This window comes from Mauremys reevesii, linkage group 6, assembly GCF_016161935.1.
Source record: "Mauremys reevesii isolate NIE-2019 linkage group 6, ASM1616193v1, whole genome shotgun sequence".
NCBI lineage: Eukaryota > Metazoa > Chordata > Testudines > Geoemydidae > Mauremys > Mauremys reevesii.
Window position 1 is genome coordinate 93,715,222 of NC_052628.1, and position 18,313 is coordinate 93,733,534.

The 18,313-nt window shown below is 39.4% G+C and overlaps 2 protein-coding genes and 1 long non-coding RNA gene across 10 annotated transcripts in view; 1 reads left to right on the forward strand and 2 right to left on the reverse strand.

The window, feature by feature from the left end:
* The window catches only part of CARNMT1 (carnosine N-methyltransferase 1), a 30,037-nt gene extending 17,931 nt beyond the window's left edge, over positions 1-12,106 (reverse strand). For 2 of the 3 annotated variants that reach the window (XM_039544229.1, XM_039544230.1), the window contains exons 1-3: positions 11,711-12,104; positions 8,793-8,988; positions 7,582-7,745 (exon numbers count right to left, since the gene is read on the reverse strand). In XM_039544229.1, the coding sequence (XP_039400163.1) occupies positions 7,582-7,745; positions 8,793-8,988; positions 11,711-11,922 (572 nt within the window). In that variant the 5' untranslated portion in view covers positions 11,923-12,104. Of the gene's footprint in view, positions 1-7,581; positions 7,746-8,792; positions 8,989-11,710 lie in introns of all 3 variants that reach the window. The other variant, XM_039544231.1, reaches the window with a different exon arrangement.
* LOC120407910 overlaps positions 1-18,313 on the forward strand; it is a 27,980-nt gene continuing 9,667 nt past the window's right edge. For 2 of the 5 annotated variants that reach the window (XR_005600320.1, XR_005600321.1), the window contains exons 1-3: positions 1-542; positions 1,791-1,986; positions 17,054-17,209. This is a non-coding gene — a long non-coding RNA (uncharacterized LOC120407910). The remainder of the gene's footprint in view (positions 543-1,790; positions 1,987-17,053; positions 17,210-18,313) is intronic. The other 3 variants (XR_005600323.1, XR_005600322.1, XR_005600324.1) reach the window with 2 other exon arrangements.
* The window catches only part of NMRK1 (nicotinamide riboside kinase 1), a 15,809-nt gene continuing 12,376 nt past the window's right edge, over positions 14,881-18,313 (reverse strand). For both annotated transcript variants that reach the window (XR_005600319.1, XM_039544232.1), the window contains exon 9: positions 14,881-16,019. Coding sequence is in view for 1 of the 2 variants with exons in the window: in XM_039544232.1 (XP_039400166.1) it covers positions 16,016-16,019 (4 nt within the window). In the remaining variant the exon portion in view is untranslated. The remainder of the gene's footprint in view (positions 16,020-18,313) is intronic.

Genomic DNA, 18,313 nt, shown 5'->3' on the forward strand with positions numbered 1-18,313 from the left:
ATGGAGAATACTCAGACATCAGTGGGAATCCCAAAGCGTTCCAGGATGGCCACTGATAAAGCCCAGGAACTCAATTATTTTTGGCCCATGGATCCCTATAGGTTGGCCTGAAAGGGCCCTACTGTGCATACAAGAAGTGGTAAGCCCTCAGAGGGAAATGGCAAGGTACATGACATGACTGTGAGACGTATGAACAGACCTTTTAGTCTGAAGATAAATCAGCCTCTTCTGACCAACAAAGGCTGGGGGGCTGATCCTGTCGGTGCCTGTTATCAGCACTGGGAGCCTGTGGACGACATCACTGGAGAAATCATCGCTGGCTTTCCTCTTCACAGCACTGTCTGATCAGACATTCAGATATCAGGAGGTGTCCACATTATTGAACACAGTATTGTAGTAGCTGGCAAAGTGTGACCTGCAGTTGTCGGTACAATCTGAAAGGACATCTGTACCATGAGCAACACCGGTACCCAGAGGCTGAACAAGTCCCTTGTCGCAGCAAATGCCTCCTGAGTTGATGGCACAAGGATAGCCTCTAGTGGGTGGGTTGAAGCAGACTGCACCAATTAACTTGATGATGCCATTCAGGGGACGGTCTCAATAATGCCTGTGCAGGAGTCAATGGTCTCAGCTTCAAATTGACGATTTCCATTGTCTGCATGCCTGTCAGCCTTCAGTACAGGGGATCTCCTTTTCACTGATGTTGAGTCCTTGGAGGCCAACTTGAAATGTTTCTTTCTCAGCTCTGAGGAAGACAATCAGTGCTGGGACTCAGCCAATAGAGGTGGAGCACTCCTCACTGAAGCCAAAATGCTTTGGCACCAATTCGAAGCAGGAAGTCTCTGAGATGGTGGGAGCAGAACTGACTATCAGGAGAAATTAAAGTCTGGCCTCTCTGTGTTTCTTGGTTCTAGTTTAAAGTCCCTGTAAATTTGACACCAATCCCTGACATGCAACTCCCCATCACACTTCAGGCAACTTGGGGGAGGAAGGTGTCTCTCACTAGCACTGGTTTCTTGCAGGAGTGGCAGGGCTCGTATCCTGGTGACTGAGGCATGCCTTGGCAATGGTAACAGTACTCAGAACAGGAACTGAAGTGTTTAAAAAGATAAACACTAAAAAGAAAATTTAACTATCACTAACTAACACTATAAACTACTAACCTATCAGTGCCAGTAACAAGGACTGGGACTAAGGCAGAGATGATGTACTCTATCCAAGAACTAGAGTGGTGGTAATAGAGATTTTGAGGAAATTCCTTGCACCTAAGTGAATGAGCTCTAGCCAATGACTGGACTGATGTTAGCTAACTTTTAAGGGTTAAACATTTATTCAGTCCTTGGATCGTGAGAAATTGATCTCTATGTGCCATTGTACAGATGGAGAGAGATGTCATAAAATGACAGAGAGGATAACATGAGAAAGCACAAATCTAGTTTGTGGACAATACGCAGGATAAAGTGAACTCTCTCAGTGCATTTGTTTTCAACCTTCATCATGTTTTTGCATAAGAATTATTGTGAGTTACAACTTACTGAGACACAGAAACATGTTTTTGTATTATTATTTGTTATCACTAGTAGCTGTGTGATGGAAGCTATGATCAGAGGTCTGGACCAATGAAGCTGAGATTTTTCAAGGTTCTGGAATTAGGAATGTACATAGGCAAATATAAATAAAAAAAGTGCATTACATGTACAGGAGGACTTTATTTTGTGCAACATTTATGTTTTCAAGATGTGTTGGCTATTTTATAGACAATGAGCCAGATTCTATGCTGATCTTTTCAGAGGAAGCACAGAACGCAAGATACAGCTCAAGAGGACTCGGGGGGGCAGAGGTGCTTTTATTACATCCTTTCATCTCCTGGATTTTGAGCTGCTCAGGATACTGGAGTGACTCCCAGAATAACAGTATATGTCCCACCAATGAGGTTGCTCTAATTTACAGCTGCCAGTGGAGTCGTTCTGCATCCCAGAATTACAGGTATAGTGTGTCATCAATCCCTCTCCTGCTCTTTGCATCACCACTCTGCCACACAGCATGATCCTATAATGGGGGCCATTTAGAATGGCAGTAGAGGGCCACATACATTTGCACTGCACTGAAGGAATTACGTATGGGCCACAGTGAGGGCTGGAATCTGGCCCAATATGAGACTAGAAAACAAATGATGATATGATACCTGAGTTCATGGAGCTATAAACGAGCTGTCAATGTGGCCTGGGCATTTCTTAAAGAGAGAAAATATGAAACCAGCTATGTCAGATCCTCCTGTTCATTGTCTAGACAACTGTGCTACCTTATAGAACTCCCACCCATTTTATTCTTAACAATGAAGTGCGTGAACCAATACAAATGATTCTAACTAGGTAATGCATGTATAATTCTAGCAAAACAAATTTTAAAAGAAACTAAACGGTGACTCATTGTATCCTGACAGTTCTCATACTGACAACCGTTCAACTTTGTGTATATATTCCCCGACATTTGACATCTAGGTGAATCTGTTGACAACATCAATCTCGATAGCATTCCTTAAATAATGAGGAGTCCTTGTGGCACCTTGGAGACTAAATTTATTTGGGCATAAACTGTCACAAGGACTCCTCGTTGTTTTTGCTGATACAGACTAGCACAGCTACCACTCTAAAACCATTCCTTAAATGTAATTTTCTAGGTGAGAGGTCACATTCATACCAGAGTTTCCTCCTCAAAGTGCACTTAGAGCAGGCCACCATAAAAGAGAATTCCAGGAGGACACATGGCCATACTTAAAAGTTTAAGAGTTATTAACTCTGTATATAGTTAGATAACAGTCCCATTTTCTAAGTCTAGCCAGAAGTTTTACCCATTGGTGTGATCTCAAGATCCTGTGGCTGCTTTTCCCATTAGAAGCAAAAGAAAAAAAATTTAATTTTCAGCTTCCAACATCTCTAAGATTCCCACTTCCCAACCTTCTATAACCAACTCTGATGGGAGAAGGGGAAACACCATCTGCCCCATATTAAACAGCAAGAGTACCTTAAACACTGCACTCTGCTCAGATGGAGCACCTTGCATTCCTTTCCATATCTTAACAACTTGATTCCTCCTGTGAAGGGAAGCAGCTGCTCCCCACCAACATCCAAAAAGAGGAACCAGGTTAGTAATATCCTTTTTTGCCATACAAGTTTCTTTTTCTACAGAGTGGGCAAGGATGTTGGGAAGAGAACACTGCTAGTAAACTCCAAAAATAGATGAATGTACAAAATGGGTACTACTCTGTACTGCATCTGTTGCCCCAAAGAGGCATGATATTCTGAAGCCAGAGGGCTTCCAGATTCTAGCAAATAAACCATACTATATACTAAAGAGAGAAATAAATGTATTATGTAAGCATCACTCACATTTCCATCATTGAGTAGTCTTTTAAACATAGCAAATTCTTTTAAATTACTATAGTATGCATTAAAGAAATCCCATGTATAGTATTAAAACATAGAAAAGATGTTTGTACTTTTATTTCACAGAAACTCAGCTGAAGTGTAACTCAGATATGATTGAGTGGCCTAAACTGAACCAATGGTTAGATTATTTTTAGTGACAGCTAAAGGGACTAAAAACAATGCCAGACATCCAATTAGTATTTTAGAACAAATATCTTGGTAATATAGCTACTAGGATGGAAGTGATATCAAATATTTTGTCTGGTACGTGAAAAGAAATAACTCTTAAAACCAGCATGTATCGTTGTCAACTGAAGTCAATCTATGCCAGGATATTGCTTCCTACATGTAAGTGTAAAGTTTGACTAGAGTTTGTTGATCACAAATCAAAGGTTTTGACTTTTACCACTTCAGGCATACAGTGTTAAGACCTTGAAACACAGCTAGCTTTTCCATGGCCAGATTAAAATTTTTCAAAAATTTTAACCTGAGTTCTGAGGGTTAATTTTTAACATTAAGACCATTACTCTTAAAATTAGTTGAATACGATCCCTCCTTTAGCTCTGCATTGGAGACACATCTGTACAGAAACTTCAATTAACTTGCAGTGGCTGATCCCATTTCTTTATTTATTTGTGAATTTATTCAGTGCATCTGTTCACACTCAACCTGAATCACTTGCAGTTCAAACACAACATGATTAACCCAATTCACAGAGCACTTCTGCCTTAGGAAAGGCCAAACAAAATTAAGATACTTGGAGAAAATTGAAGCTTCTTGTTTCACATACTGTGCTAAAAGTATAAATTGGATGGAATTTTGAAGGGTGCTAAGGGCATTCAGCACTTTGGAGAGTCTTATCCAATATGTTTTGTTGGAAAAAGTTATCTAGGAATGACAGCTTTTTCTAACTCACAGTTCAAGATAGGCTTTAGTCTGAAAAGTCTACATAGCTACTTCTAAACACGGTGAACAACAGATAATATACTTGCACCATAAACATTTTATAAATACTTATATCCAGCTAGTCTCGTAAGAAATGGGAGAAAAATTTAGACTTGAAAAATTTACTCAGAACTGCTTTTACACACATACCATTTTTAAATCATTAGGAACAATTTTATTACTTGGCTCAATGCCAATAAAAGATGTCTTCCACCTTTCTTTAACTTCACTGTCCTCTAAATATGCCCTCAGGCAAAAAGCCTGGACAGATAGTCACTGCTATTCTGCATTATCTACAGTCTGAGTGGTCTCCAGGTGCAGCTCTTTGTAGAGCACATTACAGTAATCCAATGAGACAAAGCTATAACAACTATGGCAAGGCCTACATCTAAAAAGAAGTCATGATTTGCTAGCCAAACATAGGTGGGAAAGCAAGATACTAACTTGCTCCCATAACCTGGAGAGGTAGAGGCAAAGAGCCACATAAAGGAAAAAATTAGGATTCAGAATTTAAAGTAAAAAATTTCTCCTACCTCAGTTTTTGGGCTCAAGTCCATATCTTTATTGTATTTCTAAACTATGGTTGGCAACAGTTATTTTAAACTACTAAGCAGTTTATTCTGAATATGTAACTGTGAAGAAACCATATTTTCCTCTCTATCAAAGCCATTTGACATAAAAACATTAGTCATGGCACCACAGTTAAGGTTTGGGTGAGTTCTGCATTTGAAACAGAGATTTAAGTTGCAGTATGAATGAAGACGACAATGTATCTTCCCCAAAATTAAAACTCTTTTTCAAAGTACAGAATGAATAAAAAGTTTTAAAATATTTTTTAAGCAAATGTTTTTCACTATTTACCAAATTTAACATACATGGACTCATAAGTAACTGCTTTCATCTGTGAGTTACAAGTAAAAAAAAAGATTTAAATTTTCTTTTACATCATTTTTCCTGCTAGGCACAGTGCACTTAAGATATTTGAAGTGAAAAGCTTAATAAATATTCTCCACCTTTCATCCAATTTGGCTTTCATATAGAAAACTGCTTCAGAGTTGCCACTGCAAATTCAGTTACAGGAACTGCAAGTGGTTTTGGGAGTGACACACCAGCATAGCCTGTATACAAAGCAAAACTAAAAGAGGGATTCCATGAAGCCAAATATAAAAAACTTGTTAGCCTTTAAGACAAAGATTTGTCTGACACAGAGGCTCACATTTCACAAGAAAAAGCCACTGACAATATTGATGCTTGAACTGCACTAACATACCTATGAAATTTAGAACCATATAATAATGCATAAACAACTGCAACAAACGGCGACTTTCTATGTTTATCATTTTTATGAGGGAATTTCTAAACAGAAGATAACTTTACTTAAATGTATAAAAACTAAACTTACTGTACCTTTTCTATAAGAGAAGACATTCCTGAATGTCTTGTATCTAACAAGGGAAGAGTATTCAAGTTATATTTTTGAAAGTGCTATACAAATCTCATCCTCCAATGAAATCTTAGTGGGCTAAGTCAGTGGTTCTCAAACTTTCCAGACTACTGTACCCCTTTCAAGAGTCTGATCTGTCTTGTGTATCCCAAATTTCACCTCACTTAAAAACTACTTTCTTACAAAATCAGACATAAAACTACTAAAAAGTGTCCCAGCACACTATTACCGAAACATTTCTTACTTTCTCATTTTTACCATATAATTATAAAATAAAGCAATTGGAGTATAAATATTGTACCTAAATTTCAGTGTGATACTTGAGCCTGTTTTTCATGTCTGAAGCCTGAGCCAGAGGCAGCAGGGCTGCAGCATGTAACTTAGCTTCCCGGGACCCCCTGTGGCATGGGGCTCCAGGCAACTTCCCTGCTTGCCACACCCTAACGCTGGCCCTGAACTTGCGATACCTTTAAATCCATCCTGTCATTCCCCTATGGGCTGCAACCCCCAGCTTGAGAAACACTAATCTAGATGAGTTGAATATGTGTACTCCTGGTTGAGAACCACCGGGCTAAGTGTTGCAGTAACATTTCACCTCAAGACAAGTCAAACCAAAAAAATTTGCTGATCTCTGTAGCTTGGATGTTTGACCGCATCAAAAACACTTTGCTGTCTGTAATGGTCGGCAGCATCTACTGCGGAAAACCAAATGACAGGTAGCAAGGAATATTTATAGGCCAGGTTGGAGGTGAACTGTTTGTACTATATGAGGGAGTGATTGGCTGTAGCAAGCTTAGGCTCTAGCCAGAGCTATCAGTCCTCACTTTTATAAACACCAAGTTCACAAATTAAATTAAAACATAAGTGTCAATGCTGGCCACAGTTTTTCCTCTTTAAGTTTAAAAGTGAAATTTATATATTTATGACAATTTCACCGATTTAATAAGTAACTAAATCATTTATATTTGGATATATATATATATGGATTTCATTAATGAGTAGCTTTTTTGTTGTTTCTCATTTTTACTACTATATTACTTTTGGTAAATAAATTTGCTCTTTTTAGGTTGTTGCCATATCGGCATTCATCCTACAGACATGCCTCACTTTTTGTCAAGTCATTTATCAAGATACACACACAAACATGAGAATTTTACAAGATGCATTGTATCTTGTGTCTGAAATCAATATTAGGCCTGAACACTTGTAAACAGGATTGCAAATGTAATAAACCTATAATAGGGGTGATAGGAACCTTTTACTCCTTTCCTCTCTCACCAAGAATAACCACATTTTACTTCCCCTTCCCTTCAAGAGTTCGTATACTATGGCCTCCTTCTGAGCTAAGGCAAGCTGGACATGGATCCTACCACAGCACTCACAGCAGCTGCCAAACTGGAACTTTGATTCCTTGTATTGTGCTGCTGTAGAATCACTAGGCTTAACCATATTACAACTTTTTGAACTCACATAATAAAAACATATTTAGACCTATCAATATTGGCCCAAAGAGAGACAATACTTAATTCTGTTTTTATTATTTCTAGGTTTAACGTTTTGTATTCTACTGTACTTCCCCTACCATACAAGCACTTTTTGTTTATGCAATTAACCCAACACTATTTGCACTTATTTTAAAGTATTTTTAAATTCAAGCTTTTTTTTCCCCAACCAGTCTCTACAAACTTTTTACAAGTGGCGTGCAACGTGGAAAGCCTATATATTTTCTCTTATAATAAATCTTAAAAACAAAGCACTATTTACCATCTCTCTTTTGGAAAGTTCTTTACAATTTCATTAATGATTGGCTGGTAGCAGGAATCTCTCTCAGGTTTCCCCGTTTCACTCCAGTCTCTTACAAACTGTTTCAAAGTGGACTTTAATTTATCCATGTCAAACGTAGAGGCTGGCACAATCTTCCCACTTTCCTGATTAAAGGGCAAATAAAAGTTAGACAAAAAAATAAATCCAGAAAGTTAAGATGTCAAACAACCTTAGCTTTGAATACTGAAACAGACATGCTGTAGCAGCTATATGGGTGGTTTAGTTGATAAAGCACTCGCCTCTCACCTCTGGGACCAGGGCTCAAATCCAGCTTACAGTCATATATGAAATGAGTTTGGTGGTATCAGCTCAGCCCTCAACAGACCAGGGTCCACATCACAAAACCAATATATAATATAGCATAATTCAGCACAACTGGTAGTCCTTATTCAGGAAAGGACAAGGGGTGAGCTAGTATGGAGACCGAACAACCTCCCACTCTGAGAGGGAGGTCCCTCCAGGTCATTGATGAGGCAGCATGGAGAAGCTCACACTGGAGCTGCCCAGAACTGTACCCAGCCTATGGATACAAAAAAAAAAAAAAGAAGACTTCAGTTTCCGTCACTGCCAGTCCCTTAAGCTTCATAAGTGTAAAACGTAATTTAAAAAAATAGATATGGCATACTAAAAAAGGTAGATCACGTATGGGGGGAAATTATGATAAAATTGTACAGAACTATAATACCACAAATAGTTAATTTACCTAAAACACATAGGTGATTAAGAATGTTGTAAACTAATGTACTAGAAAAACACTATTTATGATCAATGCAGCCAAGTGAAAGGTCAACCTTAAAAAAATAACTTGGGTAGAGTTAGAACTCCATTGGAGTTCTATCATACTGATCTGTTACTAAGAGTAATTACTGATACTTGCCATAACAGACAAGTACTGTTCTCCTGAGTGATTAACTGTACCTCTATATAGAAAAAATAGCCAGAGATGCCTTTATTGAAAAACTATACAATATAATTCATCAGGCCTATAAGACATGCAAAGGTTGGGGGCAAGGTAATTAAGCAAATATGAATTCGTAAGGGGAGGGACAAAAGAAATGGAAACCTGAAATGAGAAAAAGAAATATAAAAAACTAACAAATGTACAGAAATTTTTACTTCTGAAATATGAAAAAAAGTCCAATTTTACATACATCTTCTCCATATTCTTTATTTTCAAACATATGTTTGCACTCGTTCACAATGGTCTGTAGGATCTCTTGGTTATGATCAATGCATTTCCGAATCTTGTCCAGATGAAGAAGAAATTGAGGAAGTAGGTTTTGTTGGTTGGCTGGGAGGGATCTAAACTGTCTCTCTGTTCTGTTCACTTGCTCATGCATATTAGTTCTAGAAAATAAAAAAAAAAGTTAAGGTCTGTCAGTATTTAGCTTCAACTATAAATGCAAAGAACCCACATTTGAAGATACCCCAGATTACAACTATCATAACTTCTCCATCTTTACTCAAAAAGCTTAGATCTCATTTCACAATAATCCTCTAACCAAGCCAAAAAACCTCAATTCCTAAGAATTTTATAGAGAATGTGGTTATTTTAGATAGCAAATTATGAAGCTGTTATCTATTCCCAGATCTGTGCATGTTAGCATCACCATCAATGGCACTGGTTCACAAACCAAAGTCTACGTTGGTTTTAATATCATTAGAAATTCACGGAAACAGACTGATTGGACAAACGGTTTGAAAATATCAAGCTTTTAACTGTGCATTGAAACAGTAAAGAAAATAATATTAAAAGAATATACACTATGCTGCATAAGATACAAGGAACTCACTTCACTTTTAATATCACTGTACAGATCCTGTAAAGACTTATCCACATGCTTACCTTTTCACACTGAACAGTCCAGTGAAATCAACAGAACTACTCACAATATGGAAAATTAAGTATGTGGATAAATCACTACACAATTGAGGCCTTAGTTCTTTACCTTGAACCACTCATTAACAAAAAAGTTAAGTATGAACACAAATTTCATTGTAACTACATAGGATAATGTTGCTGTTTTCATTTTAAATTCTAATCTGTACACAATTTTCAAATCAATATAATTTAAGGATATTCTATAGCAAGTTTAAGAACATAAGAATCCACATACTAGGTCAAACTAATGGTCCACCTAGCCCAGTATCCTGTTTTCTAACAGCTTCAGAGGGAATGAATTTAAGAGGGCAATTTATCGAGTGATCCATCCCATCGTCCAGTCCCAGCTTCTGGCAGCCAGAGGTTCAGGGATACCCGGAGCATGTGGTTGCATCCCTGACCATCTTGTCTAAAAGCCCTTGATGCAACTATCCTCCATGAATTTATCTAATTATTTCTGAACCCACTTATACTTTTGGCCTTCACAACATCTCCTGGCAACAAACTGCACAGGTTGACTGTGCATTGTGCAAATCTGTAGCTATTAATTTCACTGGGTAACCCCTATTTCTTGTGTTACATGAAGGGATAAACGACACTTCCTTATTCTCTTTCTCCACACCATTCATGATTTTAGATACCTCTATTGTATCTCTCTTCTAAACTGAACAGTCCCAGTCTTTTTAATCTCTCCTCACAGGGAAGCTGTTCCATACCCCCTAATGATTTTGTTGCCCTCCTCTATACTTCTCCACTTCTAACACATCTTTTTTGAGATGGGGTGACGAGAACTGCATGCAGTATTCAAGGCATACCACAGATAGATAGATAAGACAGATAGATATAGGCATTAGAATATTTTCTGTTTTGTCATTTATCCCTTTCTTAATGGTTGCTAAGACAGTCATGTAGACATTCAGTCCCCTGAATTAGAACTTACTTCATTCACAGTTTACATGGGTATCTAAAACCGCCCATTTCATATTTCTATATTCAAGCATTTGGATTGTTTAAGAGATACCCTTTAATTTCAATACCTTGGTACAGGTTTATAAAAATAAAGCTATTTGAAACATGTTTTATTGACAAGTTATTAAATATGGGGCTCATTTCAACTCAATCTGGTTAAAGCTCTTTGAAAGGAATTGCAGAGGAGGTGGTCCTATAATTTAAGGATCATGTCTGGTACCTAACATTGTTCAAACGAGACAATTGCACTATAATGGCCCAAGTTGTTAAATTAGGCAATTGAAATATAGGAAGTATAATGTGGATCATAACATCCCAACTCTGTTTCATGTATTTACACTTGCTAGAAGGTTCTACAGTGACAGAGCACATGTGATTTCCAAGATAATGTCACAAACAGTTGCTTTCTCTAGATCATTTTTTTTGGTTAAAACTAACGGATGTTTCTCCTCTGTTCTACGCATTTGGTAGAAAATTATTTTTCAGGCTTTCTACTCCAGCTTATTGTTTTTTGAAGGGTCATAAAGCACTATTCTGGTAGGAACACAAGCTCAGAAAGTTAGTTATATCCTTCAACGTTAGTATTGAATACAATGCTGTTAACAGGCCTGTTTTTCGCAGTGTTTGCATAGTCTGTAAAGTTCAATTTCAACAGTCCAAAATAAGTGTTCATTAATAATTATATACTTTTACATTTATTATCCAAACTCAGTCAGGTTCACTTTAAAAAACAGAAAAACGTACTGCTCACTTCATCTCCCCTAATTAAGAAAGTTTGCCTTAAGGGGAAGATATGAAGACCCTTCAACACCACTTCAAGTATTTCTCCAGCTAACAAAGAACCGGCTTGACCGACATGCTCTGCTATCACTTCTGTACATGCACTCAGCTCCACTTCTAAATAATTTTCTATTTTCACAGTTATAAGAGGAAAACTAGAAAACTGTCATGGGGGGAGAGAGGGATGAGGAGCGCACACACCCCGGTGGCCGGGGTGCATGGGAGGAAATGGGCAGAAAGGTTACACAGGCAGTGATTTCCTGGCTCCACCTGGCTGGTTTCTCGGGCTCAGGGCAGGGGAAGACCCGGCCTGGGAATTGGGTAGGGGGTCTCGTCTCTCAGCCTAAGGGGGGAGCCGGCCAGGGCGGGGGTCTCTCGGGTTCAGGAAACCCGGGGGCGGCGGGTCTTTGGTCTTCCGCGGAGCAGGGTATCGGTTACCCGTAGTATCGGAAGGCGTTGATGATTCTCCGGAAATGCTCCCCCTCCAGCCGTTCCTCCTCCTCCTCCTCCATCCTGCTCACCGTCCCCTGCTCCGGCTGCTTTCGCCTGAGCCGCTCGCTGCTGAACGGCACCTCCCCGTCGTCGCAGCCAGCCCGGTCTCGCCACGGTCGCTGTTCCCCACCATCCTCCTCCCGGCGCCCCCGGAGCATCGCCCTGACCGAGGTGTGTCCTTCTCGCCTCAGGGCCGCGGCTGCAGCGGGAGCTGCGCCTTCCAGGACAGGCCGCACGCGGCCGACAACTCCAACGCTGTCCCCGCCCGCTTCCGGCACCAGAGAGGCGCACGCGCCCCCCCGAGCACTTGCTTTATAGGCCACGAGGACACCGCCCTCCAACGGCGATATACAACGGGCACGGCCCGCGCAGCCGCAGAAGAGCCCCGTCCGACCCCTCCTACCAGCTAGTGAGTGATCGTGAGAAAATGCGAGAAGAGAAGAGTCAACGGCCTAAGCACGGACTGTCGCGGGGGGGAGGTGTCACCCCTCCCCTCTACTGGCAGGATCCACCTCTGCTTCTTCACAGTGTGTCGGATACCGGGGGGGCGCGTGCAGCCCTGTCGGGTCGGGGGGGCTGGAGCAGCTGGACTGCAGCCTGGCTGCAGCAGCGTTGCTCTCACAGGCCAGACTAGCGTGTAGCACGGCCCCAGGCAGGGGGAGGTAGGCGACAGCAGGGAAAGGGGCAGTAGTTTGTAACGGGGGAGGGGGGGGGAGATGAGTCAGTGGTGGCTATTTTTCCATTGAAAAATACGTTTGAAGAGATGCCATATCTATCTGTAAAGAAATAGGGGACGAGGGGGCAATTTTCCCCTCTCACCATGAGTGGCCAAGCCCTTGGAAAGAGCTTGGTTGGATAATCTAAGCCCTATACCCAGATCTACAGCCACTCTTTTCTTAACCTGGGTACTATATAGTTCTTAAACATTAGTGCTAATAAAAAATTTAAATCTGTATTTCAACAACACATACATTGTGATAGGCACTATAACACTATTAACCGCAAAGCTGCCCGGGAGTTAAAAAGGAGCAGAGGCCAATTGCACAGGAGGAAGGCCTGTCCTGAAGCTGGTGAGTCCTAAGGATGGACCATAACACACAAAAAACTAAGAGCAGAGAGTGTGTGAGGAAGGAGGAGTCATGATTATATTAGCTGGTAATGAGGATAGTGAGGGCCAGGCACAGCAAAGTCCAGCATCTTGTTTAGATGAAAATGAAAGATGTCTCTGGCCACTTTTTCTATTTTATATTAACTTTAATATAACTTTATATTTTTAGCACTGTAGGACTTGAGCTCCTGCAATAATACAGCAGAATGCTACATGTTACACAAATGATAGTAAATGATACACAAACGATGTCTTTTGGGATATTATTATAGCATAGATATATTGAAAAAATATATAAGAATATGCAGGGGTACAGAGGTGTCTAAATAAGTTCCCTCAGATACAGAAAATCTGAGAATAGAAGGCAGATAACCTTAACTGAGGTTGGAGTTATAAGGGTATCTAGTTTAGAAAAAATCATCATCTATTGCAGTAGCCCTCAACCTTTCCACACTACCATACCACTTTTGCAGGAGTCTGCAATGTCTTGCATATCCCAAGTTTCACCTCACTTAATTACTTGCTTACACAATCAGACTAAAGTGTCACAAAATACTATTACTGAAAAATTGCTTATTCTAATTTTTACCATATAATTATCAAAGCAATTGGAATATAAATATTGTTCTTACATTTCAGTTTACAGTATACAGAGCAGTATAAACAAGTCATTGTATGAAGTTTCGCTAGTTCTTTGTACTGACTTTGCTAGTTCTTTTTATGTAGCCTGTTATAAAACTAGGCAAATACCTAGGTGATTTGGTGTACCCCCTAAAAGATCTCTGCGTACACCCAGGAACATGCATACCCCTGTTAAGAACCACTGATCTATGGTAGAATACATTGCATTGTAAATATATCTTTAAAATACAGCTCAAATTTATAAATGTATCACGGATCATTGCTCTTAAGGATTTAAAGTTAACTAATAGGTTATACCCATTTCTATTTTACCTTCTCCAACCACAGTTAGGAATAGAACCCAAATCTCTAATGTAACAATCGCAGTTTTATCTGTCTTATGGTACAGTACTTATACCCCAGAGACAGAGATAGAATCCAGGATTTCTGAGCATCAAAAATAAGAAGTTTCTGGCAAGTATCAGCTAGTTTAATACATACTTGCTTTGCTATCATGTGACTGCACACCTCCCTGCAAAATAAACATATTTTGCCAACCCCTGATCTAGACAATCCTCAAAAGATAGTTTGTTTTCAAATAGTTTTAAGTCCTCCCTGTGTGTATTTATTATATGACTGGGAAGCTGGTATTATTCCTTAGCTGATCTAAACCATATATTTCTGTTCTCTAATCACATTTATTTTTTTCATTCATTTCTAATTAATCATTTATGATTAATGAGAATCTTATTTCCTTCTCCTCTTTTGTAGCATCTTTTATATATATTTAAAGCCATTTTTTGTTCTTGTAAGCCATTTGAGAAAACACAATTAGGGTATATTTTATTTTTTGTATAAAATTGAGATACAGAAGTTCACATTAGAAAGTATTTCATCTAAAACATATTTCTACACACACTTTACACTGTGCTTCTGTTTTAGTAGATCACCACAAATATATTTTCTGTTTACTATTAACAGTCTTAATATTGCATTCATGATCAGACAGTCAAGATGGCTACCATATTATAGTCGTCAGGCTAAAAATATCCGAACAAAAACATTTCTGTGCTACCAAAATTCCTGAAAGTGAACAATTCTAGAACTTTTAGGGCTGGAAGGACCCTGTAGTAGGTTATATGGTTTGCACCTTTGGTTTGAGTAGAATTAAGATATCTAGACCAGGGATAGGCAACCTATGGCACGCATGCCGAAGGACGCACACGAGCTGATTTTCAGTGGCACTCACTGCCTAGGTCCTGGCCACCGGTCCAGGGGGCTCTGCATTATAATTTTAAATGAAGTTTCTTAAACATTTTTTAAATCTTATTTACTTTACATGCAACAATAGTTTAGCTATATATTATAGACTTACAGAAAGAGATCTTCTAAAAATGTTAAAATGTATTACTGGCACGTGAAACCTTAAATTAGATTGATAAATGAAGACTCGGCACACCACTTCTGAAAGGTTGCCAACCCCTGATCTAGACAATCCTCAAAAGATAGTTTGTTTTCAAATAGTTTTAAGTCCTCCCTGTGTGTATTTATTATATGACTGGGAAGCTGGTATTATTCCTTAGCTGATCTAAACCATATATTTCTGTTCTCTAATCACATTTATTTTTTTCATTCATTTCTAATTAATCATTTATGATTAATGAGAATCTTATTTCCTTCTCCTCTTTGGTAGCATCTTTTTTGCATTTGTCTGCCAGAATCTTTTACAACTCAAAACCTCTTATTTTCCAGGCTGCACATTTTTCATCAGATGTTAACACATCTGACCCACTACCAACCTCTGTTCTTATCCTACAGCTCTTTCTAATAGCTTAGTAGTTGCTCTTCAGATTATCTATATCCTTTCCACAGTGCCCCAAACAATACACAATACTCCAGATGCATTCTAACAAACACCATGTGAAAAAGGAAGAATTCTGTTTCTGGTCTCAAGTGCAATACCTCTATTTACATATTCCCAAAATGGCTTTTGCCTCTTTAACCACATGTCATTTAATATTCATATTTAATATTTTATGAGCTATTACTTCTATTTTTCCCTATATTACTAATGTGCAATCACTTTGCTTTTGTGATTTTCAATTCCAAAAATATTTTACTTGCATATAAAATTGTGCACATAGCATATACCTATGGAAGTATATTTATGAAATATCCAGGGCTATATTTCCATACATTAAAGTAATTTTCAAATTCCTTATATTACATGATTAAATATTAAATCAGGTTGAAGTTTGTCACAGGGTTACAGATGCCACTCTGAGCAAGGCTATCACTTTAAAAATACTGCACTAGTCTACTGGATGACCTATACTATTCATCAATATTTATAAGTCTAACAGAAATAGCAGTCACTACAGTACAATATGGATTGTATAAACTGGTGTTACTCATGTACATACAATAGATTGGCAAAGTGATCCATCCAGACACCATAAAATTGACCCTGAATCCCTACTGGAAAGAATCCCAACTTCTCACATGGTTTTGCTGTGACCTGCTCACCTTAAAAAAATAAAAGTAAAGATATCAGTTCACAGATATTAGATGGCATCTACTATGTCTATCACAATTCTTGTCACCTGCCTGAAGCTCAAAATGTTATTCTTTCCCTCTACTGCTCAAATCTTGTCAAACCTCAATTTTTTTGCTCAAAGTAATGTTACCGCTTTCTCTCAAAAACTTTCAAATATATCTCTTAACTCTGCAGTTATCCAGCAATTGATCTATCTGTTCCAGATCTGAAGCAGTTGTAAAACAAGTGTTTACATTTAGTTTGTATATAATCCACATTAAGATACTAAACGTCTCTCTCATTCATAAGTATATGGCACATATAAACAATATCATTGACTGTATTTTTAATTATTTTTCACTTAAATTTTTATTTTTCAATTAATGTTAACCTGCTTTGCTGTGAATAGCTAGCATATGTGATGACCTTTTCTGCATGCCTATTATGAATGCTATGTACTGGCACAAACCATAACCAGGAGATTTCTTTGGTTGGGGTTTTGCTACCTCATTCCCCCTCTCTCTTGTTTTATATATATTTTTAATAGTAAAGATCAGCCACAGCTCTGTACCCAGTTATCTATATCATGTAGTGATGTATTTCAAAATTTAAAATTCAAATTTTAATGGATTTTGAGTTACAAAATAAATGTATAGATCTTGCTGATCAGTCTATATATTCACTACACTGCATCAGTATCAAAGAGGTAGTAAAAGCATGGCACATGTTATACACCAGGGGTTCTCAAACTGGGTGTCGGGACCCCTCAGGGGGTTGTGAGGTTATTACATGGCGGGTTGCGAGGTGTCAACCTCCATCCCAAACCCCGCTTTGCCTCCAGCATTTATAATGGTGTTAAATATATAAAAAAGTGTTTTTAATTTATAAGGGGGAGTCTCACTCAGAGGTTTGCTATGTGAAAGGGGTCACCAGTACAAAAGTTTGAGAGCCACTGTTATACACAGTAGGAAGACCAGACTTATGGGATCAACTATTAAGACACAAACTTTGCTTTTTCTTTCAGATAAATATGCACTGATTCTTCCACTAGAGTTCTTTTTAAGAACCAGTGGACACATTCTTTGACAGACTCCTGTTAGCTTACTGCTGCAACTCATTTAATTACTGCTTAATTTAAAAAAAAGCTGTGTGTATGCTTCTTAATCTAAATCAAGAAAAGGTGAGTTAACTAAAATTCCCTCTAATGATTGTGAGAATTCAGTAGAGAGAAGAAAATCACCCCAAAACTGCAAACCAAATAGTGTGGAATAGGGGATTAGGAAAACCAGATTTATTATATGTTCTGGTTCTTCAATATTTAAGTCATTATTTGAGAGCCTTCCTATTCTCTCTAGTGAATAAATGCACAGGCCTAATTGCTCCACTTAAGAAAAGCAGATGTTTGCGAATCTGGGGGAACATAATAAAAAGGTTATTCCTAACATGCAAGCACCAAAAAGAGTGAGAGCAGAGAAGAGATCTAAAATGATAAAATAACTCAGCCTTTCAGTGGGGTCAAAGAACCTGGTCAAAATCCAGCTTAAACAGAGTGCCATAAGGTCTTCGCTGACCAAGCAGCACCAACGTAAGCTCAGTTTTTAAAGTTTTACTTTAAAGCCCACCCATAGCAAGTGATTAGTATACTCTATTGCAGGGGTGGGCAAACTATGGCCCATGGGCCAGACTGCCCACGAACTCCCACTGGGAAGCGGGGTCTGGGGCACCGGGTCAGGGGCCACAGCACATGGCTCGGCCCCACTCCAGCACTGGCGCTGGGTCGGGGGCTGCACCACACAGCTCCCAGAAGCCATGGCATGGCCCCACTCCGGCTCCTATGTGCTCCAATGGCCCCCTCGGCACTCCAAGTGGAGCTGCAGGGGCAGTGCCTGTGGATGGGGCAGTGTGCAGAGCCGCCTGGCCATGCCTCTGCATAGGAGCCAGAAAAGCTGCCTGGCCATGCCTCTGCATAGGAGCCGCTTGAGGTAAACGCCGCTCGGAGCCTGCACCCCTGAGCCTCTCCCCATGCCCCAACCCCCTTCCCGAGCCCTGATCCTCCTCCTGCTCTCCAAACCCCTTGGTCCAAGCCCAGAGCACCCTCCTACACCCTAAACTCCTCATACCCAGCCCCACCGCAGAGCCCACACCCCCAACCAGAGCCCTCACCCCCTTCTGCACCCTAACCCCAATTTTGTGAGCATTCATGGCTCACCACACAATTTCTATTCCCCAATGTGGCCCTCAGGCCAAGAAGTTTGCCCACCCCTGCTCTATTGGCATACCACAG